The 16,533-nt window shown below is 38.5% G+C and overlaps 1 protein-coding gene across 2 annotated transcripts in view; it reads left to right on the top strand.

Moving 5' to 3' along the window:
• The window catches only part of KIAA1958 (KIAA1958 ortholog), a 127,477-nt gene that overhangs the window by 98,574 nt on the left and 12,370 nt on the right, over positions 1-16,533 (top strand). Inside the window, exon 3 of one of the 2 annotated variants that reach the window (XM_073663370.1) lies at positions 4,339-5,583. The exons of the other annotated variant lie outside the window; for it this stretch is intronic. Within the exon in view, the coding sequence (XP_073519471.1) occupies positions 4,339-5,387 (1,049 nt within the window). The 3' untranslated portion in view covers positions 5,388-5,583. Of the gene's footprint in view, positions 1-4,338; positions 5,584-16,533 lie in introns of those variants that run through there. 2 annotated transcript variants of the gene reach the window in all.

Here is a 16,533-nt window from a genome sequence, read left to right as displayed (position 1 = left end):
CTTCAGAATAGTCCAATGTTTTCCTCTCAGCCATTCTTGGGTGTTTTTAGCTGTGTGTTTTGGGTCATTATCCTGTTGCAAGACCCATGACCTGCAACTGAGACCAAGCTTTCTGACACTGAGCAGCACATTTCTCTCTAGAATCCCTTGATAGTCTTGAGATTTCATTGTACCCTGCACAGCTTCAAGACACCCTGTGCCAGATGCAGCAAAACAGCTCTAGAACATAACAGAGCCTCCACCATGTTTCACAGTAAGGACAGTGTTCTTTTCTTGATATGCTTCAAGAGCTGATGTGCTTCATAGAGCTGATGTGCCTTGCCAAAAGCTTCTATTTTGTCTCATCTGTCCATAGGACATTCTCCCAGAAGCTTTGTGGCTTGTCAACATGTAGTTTGGCAAATTCAAGTCTGGCTTTTTTAAGATTTTTTTTCAACAATGGTGTTCTCCTTGGTCGTCTCTCATGAAGTCCACTTTGGCTCAAACAACGACAGATGGTGCGATCTGGCACTTATGTTCCTTGAGCTTGAAGTTCACTTTTAATCTCTTTAGAAGTTATCCTGGGCTCTTTTGTTACCATTCGTATAATCCATCTCTTTGATTTGTCATCAATTTTCCTCCTGCGGCCATGTCCAGGGAGGTTGGCTACAGTCCCATGGATCTTAAATTTCTGAATAATATGTGTAACTGTAGTCACAGGAACATCAAGCTGCTTGGAGATGGTCTTATAACCTTTACCTTTAACATGCTTGTCTATAATTTTCTTTCTAATCTCCTGAGACAACTCTTTCCTTTGCTTCCTGTGGTCCATGTTGAGTGTGGTACACACCATGTCACCAAACAGCACAGTGAGTATCTGTAGCCCTGTATACAGGCCCACTGACTTATTACAAGATTGTAGACGCCTGTGATGCTAATTAGTGGACATAACTTGATTTAACATATCCATTTAGTCACATTATTTTCAGGGGTACCATCATTTCTGTCCAGGCCTATTTCATGAGTTAAATTTTTTTTTAAATTCTGTGGAAGCAGAAAAGCAATGTCTGACTTTCATTTCTTCATTTTCATAGATTTTTAATTTATTATTACTTTTGTCAGATTCAGGTTATTTCTGTGACCATTGTGGGTTTTTCTTTCATTAAACGAGGGGTACCAACAATTTTGACCACGTGTGTATCTGGGATCTCATAAATAACCAATGCACATATAGTGGTTTTGCATATATCTGTGCTTTTGTATATATTTTATGATGTATATGTGTCACATACCTAAGGAATAAACAGGGTTACTGAGGGGCAGCCGACGTAGAGAGGGGGCGCCATGTTGAAGTCTTAGGCTATGTTTACACACGTTGTGTTTTTTTTCTGCAGCTAAATCTGCTGCCAACTTTTCTCTGGCAGGAAAAATACAGGTTTTCCTGCTTTTTTTGAGGCGTTTTTGCAGTGTTTTTTTCACTGTCCTTCTGTCTCTATTTAGGCATGTACATAAAGTTCTGTGAAAAAAAAAGAATCCTATTCTATTTTGCCATCAAAAATGGCAAAGTGCAAATGGCAGGTGTGTTTTTTGCTGCGTTTTTGCAGCGTTTTTTTTTTTCACCACCCATTACTTCCCATGGGTGAAAAAACGCTGACAGAAGTGACATGCTCTATTTTCCAAAATACGCAGGCAAGGCAGAAGATACGCAGCAAACAAAAAGCAACGTGTGAACAGAGAATTCTGGTTTCTCATACACTTTGCTGATACTGCAAGACACAGCTGAAAATTTGCATAAAAATCTGCTGCAAAATATGCAGCAAAACACAAGGTGTGTGAACATAGCCTTAGGGTGCCAACCTCCACTGTTAGGTAGGTGATCAGCTATATATGGACATTGAAAAATGCAGCAAAAAAGAAGAAAAATCCTGAACGAACTTCCTGGCAAGAGATCAGGTTTTGCTGCAGAAAAAAAATGCTGAAAAAACGCAATATGTGAACATAGCCTAAAAGAGAAAAAAGGTTTTGGTACCGTGTTAGCCAATTAAAAAAAGATTAATTGTTCTCAGTGGGAGACACAAAATAATAATCTTGTAGTTATGATACCTTTTAATAACTCAACAACACTTAAATAACATATGTTATGTTATATATTTGAATATTCACTATATAATAATATATCCTACTCAAAGAAAAGTGAATCGAAACTCGGGGTATTAAATATAAAATATCATTTTTATTAATACATGAAGATAAAATAGAATGGGGGTGGGGCAAATACATAAAATAGCAAATTTACACGGGAAAAACATAATCTCAAAAAAGCATGGGGAGTTGGTATGTTAAATAAATCGGGATTTCCCTGAATTAATGCAATATATAAATACATGTAGATATAAATATAGCAGCAAAATACATAAATAAGACATTTAAATAAATCCAAGTGGATAGTTTAGATATAATCATACTGCAATATATACATCACCAAATAAACATAGTATGTAACATTCAAAAATACAGGGAAACAACAATACCATGTAAGGACACCCCAGTACTCTAACGCATGTTTCGCCAGGTGGCTTTTTTAAGGATTATGGAAGAGCGGGATACTGGGGGTTTTATATATGTCAGTCCTGCCAATAATGAAAGATTACCCAAAAAGTTTTTGTTGCCTGATGTAAAACTCAGTCTCATAGGTCTAAAGGGTCATGTGATTATATTACATACATTCATTGATGGCCAGTGAAGATATAGAACCCATATGGGTTGAAAATAACCTATCAGGTTCCAGCATGGAACGCACGTCCACAACGTGGAAACCGGAAGTGACGTGTGAACCACGGCAGGACACACCCATCGGAAACGTGGGCCCAGAGGGAGAAACGGGGGCGGTGAAATAGTGGTCATGCGCTCCAAGGTAGAACGCATGCCGTAAAGTGACGCGCACAGAGTGCACGGGCCCAGAATGAAAAACGGGCTGTGACAGTGATTCTGCGTTCCAAGGTGGAACACATGCCAGGATTGTGCCACCCCAGGATAGAGGCGACACGCACAGGGTACTTTTGCAAAAAAGGAGGATATTTCCTATATTACTTCACTCATTATTTCCTTTGTTGCCCGCATGCCCTGTGCGTGTCGCCTCTCTTTAAACAAGTCACCAATTCTGCATTTATCACCCACTACTGGTTTTGGCTCCCACTCCTGAGAAAAAATACTGACCGAATACTGACCAAATACTGATAGTGGGGCCGTGGCCTAATAGCCAGAAGTTCAGGCCTAACTTTGCTAGATATTAAGGCCCTTTTGGGGGACATTGTGGCTACTTGTAAGGGGTCTTATCAATAGGTTATATTTAGACAAATTACCAATCTGGGCCTGACCACTGTTTTATTACATAAAAAGGCCAACCCCAGATTGGTGATAGGTACTTTTTAATATAAAAATGGGTATGATAATACTATAAACGACACTACAAAATATTGTGAATTTCATAAGAACCAATGAAAACTGTGACAAAATTTTAAATATAACTTCTAGTGTAGTGAGAAGTATAGTTAATGATAGCATTGATATGTTTGGTTGCTGTGCCCATCCCCTTCACTTTCTACTTGCACAAGTTTTTTTAGTCACAGTCCTTTACTTCTTGTGGCTTAATATAAAAACTCACATTTTCTTTACTGTGCCTTTAGATTTCATACTGCTGTTTTACTGTAATGTTTATAAAATGTTTCAGATGGTGTGGTCATTCTGCTTCTGTGTAAGCTGCATGTGGATGGCTTTAACATTTTGCTTATTAATCGTTATGAACGTGTCATATTTTGAAAGCTGAAATTAATGAAATGGAACCAGTACAACCTCTGGTTTCACAAATGGAGCACATACAAATGGGCTTAGCAGTTCATTTGACACTCATGAAGCAGTGGGATAAAGAGTAAAAGCTTTTATCTCACTTTTTTTTCTCAAAATGTGGATTATCTCCAATATCACATTATCTTTTTTCCTGCCAATCTACATGCACTATGCCCAGTGACACGAAGAACTATTACTGAATTCTTTTTTGCTATGCTCTACTACATCATTTGTGAAACTACTGAAGTTGGCTGTCCAAACAGGTATGTAATAATGTTCTAAAATGCAATTTTTCCTTTTCTTGCAAATCAAACAGATATAGTAGAATTCACAACCATGTTTTCTTTTCTTTCCTTCCCCTTTTTCCCTTCTTACCTTTTCAATTGCATTATACTTTTCATTTTTATACCATCTGCATGTTTTCTTCCATTTTTTTTTTGTTTCTTTATATCATCAATATTTTCTCCATTCCTTTTTTTCCTTTTGCTCTTCTTCCTTTTACCCCTTTTGTAGTCTGTTTAGATGAAGATGATGTCGCAGCTGAGTTGAACCGAGAACAGAATGAGAAAACCATTCGTAGCACACAAACAGCTCTGCGAAACTTTAGAGACTTTATCATCTCAAAATATCCCATGGAGAACAGAGAAATCTACATGATTCCTTGCAAAGAACTAGATGACTTTCTGGCTTCTTTCTTTGTAGATGCCAGGCAAAAAGATGGATCTGATTATGAGCCAAACAGTCTGGCCAATTATCAGTGTGGCCTGGAACGATATCTGAAGGAGCACAGGTATGGTTATAGCATAACCAGAGATAAGGAATTTAAAAGGTCACAGGAAGCTTTAAAACAAAAGCAAATTGAGCTACGATGTAAAGGAAAAGGAAACAAACCCCATAAATCCATGAAGCTGACATTTGCTGATGAACTTATTCTTCGCAAGAGAGGTCTTCTGAGTCGCTACAATCCTGAAGGTCTGCTAAATCTTGTCTGGTTGAACAACACCAAAGCTTTTGGACACTGTACAGGTTTTCATGGATCCACACTCAAATGGGGGGATGTAAGGCTTCGAATATTGGAGACTGGATTGGAATTTCTTGAGTGGATGGGTCAGGAAAGTCCTGACTCAAAGATCAAAAGAGCAGGGACAGAATGTAGAGTATATGCCACACCACACTCTCCACAAACTTGTCCTGTGCAAGACTACAAAGAATATGCACAGCGACGACCTCCAGCAATGCGCTATGAAGATGCTCCTTTCTACCTGTCCATCAAGCCTGTTGTTAACCTTGCTGCACTTCACTGGTACAATTGTCAGGCTCTTGGTAAAAACAAACTGGCCAAAATGGTGAAAACAATGTGTGAGAAGGGTAACATACCTGGAAGAAAAACCAACTTTAGTGTGTATCAAAGTTGTAGCACTCTGTCGGAAGCCCAAAGTAATCAACTAGTCTTGATCTGTAACAATCTGAGCCAACAAGCTGCCCAATCTATGGCAACTCACTCGGGGCCTGGAAACTTTATTGTTTCTGCCTCTTATGACTCTTCTTCTGACACAACTTAACAGATCGCTGTAAATCTCAACAAGGCCCACTTAGGATTTTAGACTAGCACTAAAAATTAAACTGTGATTGAATTGAGTCTGGCCCACCTCTAATGTTAAGACACCTTAGAAAGAAAATAATTAAATACTGTAATATATTTTGTTTTTTTCTCATTACAAGTCTGTAATAGATCTAGTTTTTGTATTGCACCTACAATATTTATACTGTAGTGGTCAACCAAAATGCATGCTGTAGCCTGAAAAAAAAATACTGTTGAAAGGGTACTTTTAAAAAATATTAATACATAGGCCTTGACTGACGAGCACAGCAACAAGCTACATTGTCAAGAAAGGGTGCTAAACTTTTCAAATACATGGTAATTCTCAAAGAAATGCCAGAAGTAGGCTCATGCTGCAGCCAGCCTCCTACTTCCTTAATGCCTGCTTGACCTGAAACAATGAGACAGTTCTGACCTAGAAGTTTGTATAGCGGCCTTTTTGTCTTCTGCACTTGATTAAATTAAGCAACTTTTAACTCTCTGTGTATGTTGCCTTTCATGGACTGAAAACATTGAGATAGTTGCATTTTAACTTTTTTAATTATATTCTTTTATTTTTTTGGACAAAATTAGGATTTTAAATGTAAGGTTTGTACAACTGTAGCATCAAGGCAAGATATCATTTATAGCAATATGCAATGGTGTTTATGGCGTGAAGACTGTTCCTGAATTCATCTGCACTGTTGTGAGCCAGAGCTGGGCCACAGCCACATATATGTATGTTATTCATGAAACTGCAATCACCATGGCATGGGAAACTACTGAAATGTTATGTTTTTGACTTCTAAAATGAAAAACATCATATTTTTGTCTAATAACAAGTCTCCTCTGTGAAAAGTGTTCACTGTTCAACTGTTTTCTCTTGAAGTTTAATTTAACTTATTAAAATGACTGCAGTATTTACAATCTTGATGCAACAAAATCATGGGAAAATTATAATTTATTAAAAAAAGGTACAATATCAGACTCCTCTCTTTTGTTTGAATGCTTTTTTTTGTAAAATCCTGACCTATACCAAGTTATACAATGGTACTCTTTGTTTCTTCTAGATCAGGGATGTCAAACTCAAACACACAGAGGCCCAAAATGAAAAACTTGGACAAAGCCGCAGGCCAACCAGTATACAGAATAATGGGCCTCACATAGTCCTCCATACAGAATAATGGGCCCCATATAGTCCTCCATACAGAATAATGGGCCCACATAGTCCTCCATACAGAATAATGGGCCCTACACAGTCCTCCATACAGTATAATGGGCCCACATAGTGCTCCATACAGAACAATGGGCCCCACGTAGTCCTCCATACAGTATAATGGGCCCTACATAGTCCTCCATACAGAGTAATGGGCCCCTCATAGGGGTGGAGGTTCTGGTGTCGCAAGCCAAATATAATCCTTCTGCGGGCCAAATTTGGCCCATGGGCTAGAGTTTGACAGGTATGCTCTAGATGCTTTTGTCACGTCATTTTTAGAAGATGTAGATTTGTTGTGGATTTTCAGTGCCACTTCACCAAAAATAAGTGAGAACGATACAGGGCAAACAAATTACGTTTTCCAAAAACTCTTTCACACAAATATAGGAAAAAAAACATAGATTTTTAGGGCATGCTGCAGATTTTCAAATTCAAAATACACAACAGGAAAGTTGTGTCACTTCTAAACATATCCCAAATATTTATTTCCCCTATAATTGTCTTATGTAGACTCCAAGACTCCTGTGTCACCAGCTATCATGACACTGTATGAAAATTATAGGGGTTATCCAGGCAAATATCATTTTTGTACCCCATTTCAATCTTTACACAAATGTTTTCACAACTCGCTTGCCAGGGCTTCCAAAGTCTGAACCTTTTCTCTCGATTTGAGTCTGCAATCTAAAAAGTTTTTTAGATGTTTACTTGTTTTTGACATAAACAATAACTTTTTGGAAATGCGATCTAGTTACTTGTAATGCCAACACCCACATAGTGGATTCATTATTTCACAGGAAGGTTTTCTTTCACATATGAGCTAGTCACAGTAGATTAGACAACTACGTTTTGTGATCTTTACCCTGAAGGATACTTTTACATATGATATATTGATGTAATCTTAGGCCCATTTCACAAGGCAATAATGGTCAGTGTTTTACATCAGTTTTTGTAGTCCAAAATGTGGAGTGAAAAATGAAAAAAAATATTGGAAAGAGTTGTACTTATGTGTTTTAGATCCACTCCTAGTTTTAGATTATGCCCAATACATATGCAAACTACTGACCAAATTACTGCCTGATGAATAGGGCCTTATAAAAAAATAAATATTTATTAATTAATAATGCTTAAAATATAGATATTCTGTTTTCCACTCTGCTTGATGTCATTGTTTGACCACATGAAATCTGAGTCCACATTCATTTTCAGAGTTCAGTTTTATTGTGAACACAACTAATATATTGTAGCATATACAAATTAAAAAAAATGTAGCATCCCAAAAAGACTTGAATCTTGCTAAAATAAGTGCAAAACGGGTAAAATGGACATATGTGCCCTACTTTATATGTTTCCTACTAACAAATATGTAAATTAATGTTCTATTACCATTCATGTTGAAGATTGTGTAGCACTTCCCTTTAGTCTTTTTTTTTTCTCTTGTGGTTTAGTTGCTTTTATACTACAAACTTTGTGTCCCTTTTGTAATGGAGATCAGCGATCAATTCACAAATTTTCTAGCGAGCTTGAGTGATTTATACCCAGCAGTTGATCTGAACAAGCAGTGGCCTAGTAGAAATGAATATGACTCCGTCTCAATTTGATGTGTAAACTCATAATAATGTATTGCAGAATTTTTTTAATAAGCCAAATTACAAGTATCGTCTATGTAAAATATTACCCCCTTTCTTACACAATTAACCAAATGTAATTGATAAAGAGACATAATCATGTTTGCAGAAAACCATGGGCCTGATTCATTATACCTGCCAGTTTTAATGAAGTAGGCGCTGGAGTATAATGCGCTAAAATTAATTACCTAAAGAATAAGGCACATCTTGTAACTGCCATGCGTCTCCGCCAGAAATGTTACTTTAGCCAGGTACTGGAGTACCTTTCTAGCGTAATTTACGCCACTTGAAGTTGCTTAAATTTTTGATGAATTTGCCGGGCAGGCTTCACCAAAGCCTATCCAACCCAAGCTTTGCCCACTTTGGCAGAGCTGGCCAAGAATGGTGTACAAATACCAAAAGTCGCAAAGTGTTTGCGCAATTTTGAGTTGCACAAGAATGTTGCGACATTTCTTCTTGATGAATCAGTCAACACGTATATAAACTACAATGTATATTGTGCCTTATCATGCAAGTGAATTTACTGTAAAGTACCTTCAAGAACACTATGCCACAACCAAAGCAAAGTACAGAAAAAAAAAAGAGATTAAAAAAAATGTTACTATTTCCTGACTGCTACATTTTAAAAAATGTTTAAGGCTCTGGAACTAAAATCAAATGATAGTGAATTAAATGATTTCTTAATGTAAAAGACTTGTACAGTGATGTATATTCAAAGAGTATTCAACCTGACGAAATTTCTTTTAAGGTAAAGCAACAAGTCATTCAGAAGGTTCTATCCGAGAACAACATAAAAGCCACCTGTGATGTATTTTTTCCATATTTCTTTTGTCTATTGCTACATTTAGATTGTTAGTTGAGGACTAGTGAACTTCCTGATCTGTATTGCTCTATATTCATAAGCCCTGTATAACCCCGCCTCAATCACTCGTAGGCAGCTTTCTGCCTGTGCACAGTGTGCGCAGAAAAGCTGTCAATCAATGATGTGGGCCGGGTTATACTGAGCTCCGCATTCAGAGAACTGGTAGGTAAAACTGATTTTATGAAAGCTACAGCAAACAGCCCTGTAAGTAACACATCACTGAACAAGGGTTTCTGCCCCTATATCATGCTGTTCTCAGATGTGATAGAAAAGTCATGGTGATCGATTCCGTTTAATAAGCGGAGAGAGCGTGTTCTAAAAATTACTGACTAGAGTATTTGGCACATGTTTTAGGAATTGTCTTCCTGTCCTGACTACCACGCTCTAATGTCCTCGCACTAGCCTTAATCACACTGAAATGGCTGCTAGATTCTCCGCCTAGTCTTTTACACAAGGTCTGATAATCCTCCTGATTATCTGGCACAAATCCAAGTAATGGCACAGCTGCAGAGTATCATGGGGAAGCTTGCACGGCAGCACAAAATGTTATTAGACCACAGTGTGCAAAATAGTGACCCGTATTTAGTTATTTTTTTGCAGTCCTATGGAATCACAAAGTTGAATTTGCAGGGGCCTGTAAATTTCAGGAAATTTGACTTGAATTTGTTCATCTGCGGATCGATCCACTTATCTATAGAAAACTCCTTTTACACAAATATAAGAGAGCGGTACCGGATAGGGAACTTTCTACATTTTGACATATATAGATGCATATGAGTCGACCCTTTGTAAAATGCAAGTGTAAATGGCCTCAGTGATCTGGATTCCACAACCTACAGATATCCATTTATACATCTTAGACCTCATTCACACCTCCGTGTTTAAACACATACGTGAAAAAATGGTACCAGTGTCATCAGTGCTGTGCACCAGTGTATGATCCATGTGTCCATTTTTACCATCAGTGTTTTTCACGGTTGGATAAAGAAATAAGTTACAAAGCTTCTCCTATGCTTTGCAATGTTAAACTTGGACAGCACCCAGATGCCATCATGTGCTGTACGTGTTTTTCACGGACCCATAGACTTGTATTGTCTCTTACCATCTGTGTTGCCGGAAAAAACATATATGTGAGCAGCTCCTTACATTATAATGGGTACGTGTTGTATCCGTGAAAAACACGGCTACAACACGGACGTTTGAATGAGGCCTTATGTCACTTGTATCAGCAGCCCTAACATGTATATGGATGTCATATACAGAGCTAAGTATACTAAAGGTATCAAATCCTAAAAAACTACTTGCCAAACTTGTTGCCTCTTTCCTATTGCTGCCCTCAGATAGGACAACATAGGATATTTGACAAATTTACTTTTCTTAAAATATTTGCCATCTGTTATTTAACAATTTTGGCACAAATTGACTAATACATCTATCGATTTGGAAAGGCAGGTTGTGCGCATTAATTTATTTCATGTGGGTGACACTATGAATTGCTAGGAAACTGATGTATATGTCAAACATCTAGCTCTCACAAGCTTGGAAAACACTTGCATTAATAATTGTGCTCTCAGTAACTTTAGCTTGTAACACAAGTTGCAGCTCCGCTTTAATGCTGCTTTAAAGCTTTATTTTTTTCTGTCCAATGACAGATATCTAAGAATAGCGCACTGTCTTTTGACTCTTCTTTTATCTGTACTTTAATTATACACATCGCTTATTCCTAAGTTGCATTTTCCTGAATTGATCAGACTTTGTTAAACTTTTAGGCCCCAATTCATAATTTGTGGGGGGTATTAAGTCACTTTTTTTTATGTCTTATTGTATTTTATGCCATTTTTGTGCATACATAAAATCACTCCAGGGGAGATTGGAGTACATTTGTGACATATTTTGAAACTTTTTGAACAGTTGTATATGGGAAATCCGGTTATAAATATCTGGAAACTCCGACCATAATGGCGAACATAAAAAAAAAAAAAAAAAAATTAAAAAAACAAGCCGTCAAACAATTACAAAATAGACTTCAATAAAGGCATAAATGTAAAGATGTATTTGGTGCAAGCAAAAGCGGTAGAAAACATAAAAAAATTGACACAAAACAGGCACAAATACAATAGTGAATCGGGCCCTTACTATGCTATTTGGATACAGAATTGTCTTACTGAGGAATCTGCAGAACAGGTAACACCAACAGGTGCACCATGGCTACATTACATGTCTAAGGCTTGACAGTGGATAACTAACTTTTTTCAATGTCAGTTATTCACTTCCTATGTGTTGTTTATGCAATGTTACTTTAATATGTAAATTGCCTCTTCAGAGAGGAAGAAGACTAGAACGCTATTGCCACCTATTGGAAGTAACAATCCTAAAAGTAAATACCGGCCCTTTTAATGAGCCTTGCATATAACGTAGGATGAAGTATCATTAAAGGGTCGACAGTGACCTTTAGGATTACTACTCCCAATAGGTGGCACTAGTGTTCTAGTCATCTTCCTCTCTGAAGAAGCAATTTGCATATTTAATTTCCAAAGGAAGCATTGCAAGGCTTATAAGCCTCCTCACATTGGCATGCCAGGCTAGACATGTCACTAAACATTACCCATCTGTTACTTTAAAATATTTAACAGCATTGCTTCAGCACAGTCTCAAACATACAGTACAGATACACCTCATTTAAAGATATTTCTGCATTTTCATGACTATGAAAATTGTACATTCACACTGAAGGCATCAAAACTATGAATTAACACATGTGGAATTATATAGTTAACAAAAAAGTGTGAAACAACTGAAAATATGTCTTATATTCTAGGTTCTTCAAAGTAGCCACCTTTTGCTTTGATGACTGCTTTGCACACTCTTGGCATTCTCTTGATGAGCTTCAAGAGGTAGTCACCGGAAATGGTCTTCCAACAATCTTGAAGGAGTTCCCAGAGATGCTTAGCACTTGTTGGCCCTTTTGCCTTCACTCTGCGGTCCAACTCACCCCAAACCATCTCGATTGGGTTCAGGTCTGGTGACTGTGGAGGCCAGGTCATCTGGCGTAGCACCACATCACTCTCCTTCTTGGTCAAATAGCCCTTACACAGCCTGGAGGTGTGTTTGGGGTCATTGTCCTGTTGAAAAATAAATGATGGTCAAACTAAACGCAAACCGGATGAAATAGCATGCCGCTGCAAGATGCTGTGGTAGCCATGCTGGTTCAGTATGCCTTCAATTTTTAATAAATCCCCAACAGTGTCACCAGTAAAGCACCCCCACACTATCACACCTCCTCCATGCTTCACGGTGGGAACCAGGCATGTAGAGTCCATCCGTTCACCTTTTCTGCGTAGCACAAAGACACGGTGGTTGGAACCAAAGATCTCAAATTTGGACTCATCAGACCAAAGCACAGATTTCCACTGATCTAATGTCCATTCCTCGTGTTCTTTAGCCCAAACAAGTCTCTTCTGCTTGTTGCCTGTCCTTTGCAGTGGTTTCCTAGCAGCTATTTTACCATGAAGGCCTGCTGCACAAAGTCTCCTCTTAACAGTTGTTGAAGAGATGTGTCTGCTGCTAGAACTCTGTGTGGCATTGACCTGGTCTCTAATCTGAGCTGCTGTTAACCTGCGATTTTTGAGGCTGGTGACTCGGATAAACTTATCCTCAGAAGCAGAGGTGACTCTTGGTCTTCCTTTCCTGGGGCGGTCCTCATGTGAGCCAGTTTCTTTGTAGCGCTTGATGGTTTTTGCAACTGCACTTGGGGACACTTTCAAAGTTTGCCCAATTTTTCGCACTGACTGACCTTCATTTCTTAAAGTAATGATGGCTACTCGTTTTTCTTTACTTAGAATTTGTATTATGGCAAGAAAAAAGCAGCTAACAGTCTATTCAGTAGGACCATCAGCTGTGTATCCACCAGACTTCTGCACAACACATCTGATGGTCCCAACCCCATTTATAAGGCAAGAAATCCCACTGATTAAACCTGACAGGGCACACCTGTGAAGTGAAAACCATTTCCGGTGACTACCTCTTGAAGCTCATCAAGAGAATGCCAAGAGTGTGCAAAGCAGTCATCAAAGCAAAAGGTGGCTACTTTGAAGAACCTAGAATATAAGACATATTTTCAGTTGTTTCACACTTTTTTGTTAACTATATAATTCCACATGTGCTAATTCATAGTTTTGATGCCTTCAGTGTGAATGTACAATTTTCAAAGTCATGAAAATACAGAAAAATCTTTAAATGAGAAGGTGTGTCCAAACTTTTGGTCTGTACTGTATATCAGCAGGTAAACTGCATCCATACAATGAGCAACATGTAACAAACTGTATGGGCTATGCTTCCAATAAGAGCCAAATTAAGTAGACAATTGGCCCTAAGCTGTTCCCTGGGAACCCCTGTTAGCTAGGGCCCCTCTTCGCAGCCACCCTTTCACATCATGTCTAGGTATAATCATCTGGTGTCAAACCACTTCTTTAAAATTGTCCCTCTGTTCCATTGACTTGCTTTGTCTGCTGGTATCCTTTCATTACCAGCCTCTGCTGTCTCATCACTGCCAATTTCAGTGTCTTTTTCTCTTGACAATGCCAGCCAGAATGCCCCTGATTATTATTGAAGCAGTACTTTCTAATAGTCTCCTTCTAATTGGGCCAAGAACATAGTCTCCTTATAGTATAGTGTCCGATAAGTTCCTTTTGATTTGTCAGCTATTTTAATCACTATGTTGAGGGTATGTTCACAAGGGGGGCATTTGCAGTGTTTTTTTTTTAATGCTTTTTTATGTGTGTTTAGTTACGTTTTTGTTGCGGGTTTTAGTTGCAGTCTGTAAAGCATCACTCCAGATGGTTTCCTTTATTGCACCGCTGGGGTGGTCCTTTAAATGTAATTCCCCTGTCTCATACTCACCTGCTGCCACCTTCATCCTTCTCCAGCGTCGCTCCCGTCGGTCTCTGGTGAAAAGTGACCTGCCAGCAGCTCGAGTGTTTCATGGAGCGCCCCGGAGGTCTCTGAGAGCCTTGTTCTGGCTCTCACAGACTTGAGAATAGAATTGAGCTCTTGTGACGTAACTTCTGGCCAGTCAGAAGTTGTGAGACCGGAGCGGCTTCGGTAAAAAATGAAGCCGCCGGAAGGGAAGTATAAGAATTGGGGAAAGGGGCTTACATGTAAAGCTCCACTCCATTGCAGAAAAAAACCTGCTGGAGTGGTGTTTTAAGCATCCATTTGAATGCCTGAAAGATACTGCAACAGTTGACATGCTGCGTTTTGGCAAAAACGCAGCAGGGCACCAAATACTGGGGAAAAAAAACGTGTGCATGAGATTTCAAAAACTCCACATGTGAACATACCCTGACTATACATCTATTAGTAGGAAGTCTAGAGTGATTTACTAAACTGTTCCTGAAAGACCCAACCTACAGTGCAATATAAATTATACCTTCCAGAAAAGATATTATTTTGTGCATCCTGCTTTTCTTATATACAGTGTGTAGATGATTACTAAATCCTCATCAGAGTACAAAATTCATCGCTGCCTAGGTCCATTAATATTGTCCAACACCAATGGGCACATTGGTGGCGATTGGACCCCAGGTGGCTGCCTAAAATACTCATATTGTAATCCTTCACTGTTTCCACTTTTTTTTTGCACTAGTACTTTTAATTGATTTCTTAAAGGGATTGTTCCTTATCATTAAACTTTTGTCTGAAGTTCTATTCGTTGAAAAAAAAATGCACTCTACTTACCATACCTGGGTTCAATGCTATGTCTTCAGCGTTGCCTCGGTCTGCTTTGTTTGGCTGCAGCTAGTCACTTAGCTCAATGGCTCTGTCAATGTAGACCGGTGACAGTGCTGAGCTTGGCGATGGGTAAGTAAAGTGTCATTTGTTTTGTTTTTTTTAGAACAAACTGAGTTGTAATTTTTTGGGGACAACACTTTTAAAGTCACCACAAAAGAAAGTTGATTCTCATATAATTGCTTAGCTAAGGTACAGTTGTAAGTGATTTCTAAGACCACATTAGAACTTATACAGATTTGTGTGTGTGGGGAGGGGGGGGGGTTAAGACTTAAAGGTGAATTTCCATTTAACATCTCTATTCTCAACATAGATGACAGTCCCAAAAATGGAACCCCCTTCTATCAAAAATATATGCTATTTTTTGTTAATATGACTTAAATGTTTGAGATGTTAATACACCTTTAATGCTTATGAATGATTATGTAGCTTTTTATCTTCATTTAGGTTTCCTTCACACTTGTCTTTTGGCTTGAAAAATGACATAAATTTCAAGTAAAAATGCCCCCCTCTCCCCCAAATAGTGGTAACAGTGTCTTATACGTATTGTGTACAACACCGCATCAATGCTATGTTTTGTGCCCCACATTTTTTTTAATAAACTTTTTTCTGCAGCATTTTTTTTATTTAGACATTACATCTTTCTTATGCATTTTTGTTCCTGCCCTATAAAGAAGCACAAAGCAAACGCTATACCTAGAACATTTGAAAAATCGCAAGGACATGAAAAGTATTCAAAAAGTATGGGAAAAAAACACCATAAAAACCATTTACTTGTAATAATTTGCTTGTCACAGGCTAGTGGAATGCTATGAAGAATTGATCATCTAAATAACCTGACCGGAAAGCATTTATTGATGGTAGATACATGAGATGCATAAACAATGTACTGGCAATATTTCTTGCTTGTCATTGTTTTAGTTTAGTAGCTGCCCTGCTGCAACATAAAGTTGCATAATGTTTGCATCACAAAAAGTGAGATTTCAGGTAACCAGGAAGTGTATGCAGCAGGAAAAAAAACTATTTCTGCATTTGATTTGATTTAAAATCTTATAATAGGGCCTGTTTGTAGAGATTGAGTCAGGACCGGAGAGTATGTATAAGTTATGCATACTCCCGGCCAGTAGGCACGTCATCGCTTCCATACACTTGCATGGCTGCGTCACTAGATGGGGCATGGCATCGCCCAATACAAATGTATGGAGTGAGGCCACGCCCACTGGCTAGGAGTATGTATAACTCATACATACCCCCTGGTCCCAACTCAGAAACCGGCGAATCCCTGCACCATACAGTCCGTGTGCTGGGGGGATTCATAGGTCTACAGTCACACAGAGTGAGGGGATCACAGAGGTCGTGGGAGAGTGGTAAGTGGTATAGTTGGCACCTCATCAGGTGACAGTTAACTGAATAAAATAAAAAAACACTAAAGATGAAAATTAATATTACCACCATACAATGAACATTTGTGGTAGATACCAGTTCCATAGTCCGCATATGGGTTTTTGGGACACAATGACTCATAGGTGACATCTTTTCTGATTGGAGCCGTTCACTTTTTCTATCTTTTACATCTGGCCCAGACCACCATAACAACTTCTTCCAGCCACAACTTGTCTGCAGAGTTTACAACACACAT

This window comes from Phyllobates terribilis, unplaced genomic scaffold, assembly GCF_046119375.1.
Source record: "Phyllobates terribilis strain yellow unplaced genomic scaffold, ASM4611937v1 Scaffold_1__5_contigs__length_1240528914, whole genome shotgun sequence".
NCBI lineage: Eukaryota > Metazoa > Chordata > Amphibia > Anura > Dendrobatidae > Phyllobates > Phyllobates terribilis.
The sequence above is the reverse complement of the archived record's forward strand: the minus strand, read 5'-3'. Positions and strand labels throughout refer to the sequence as shown.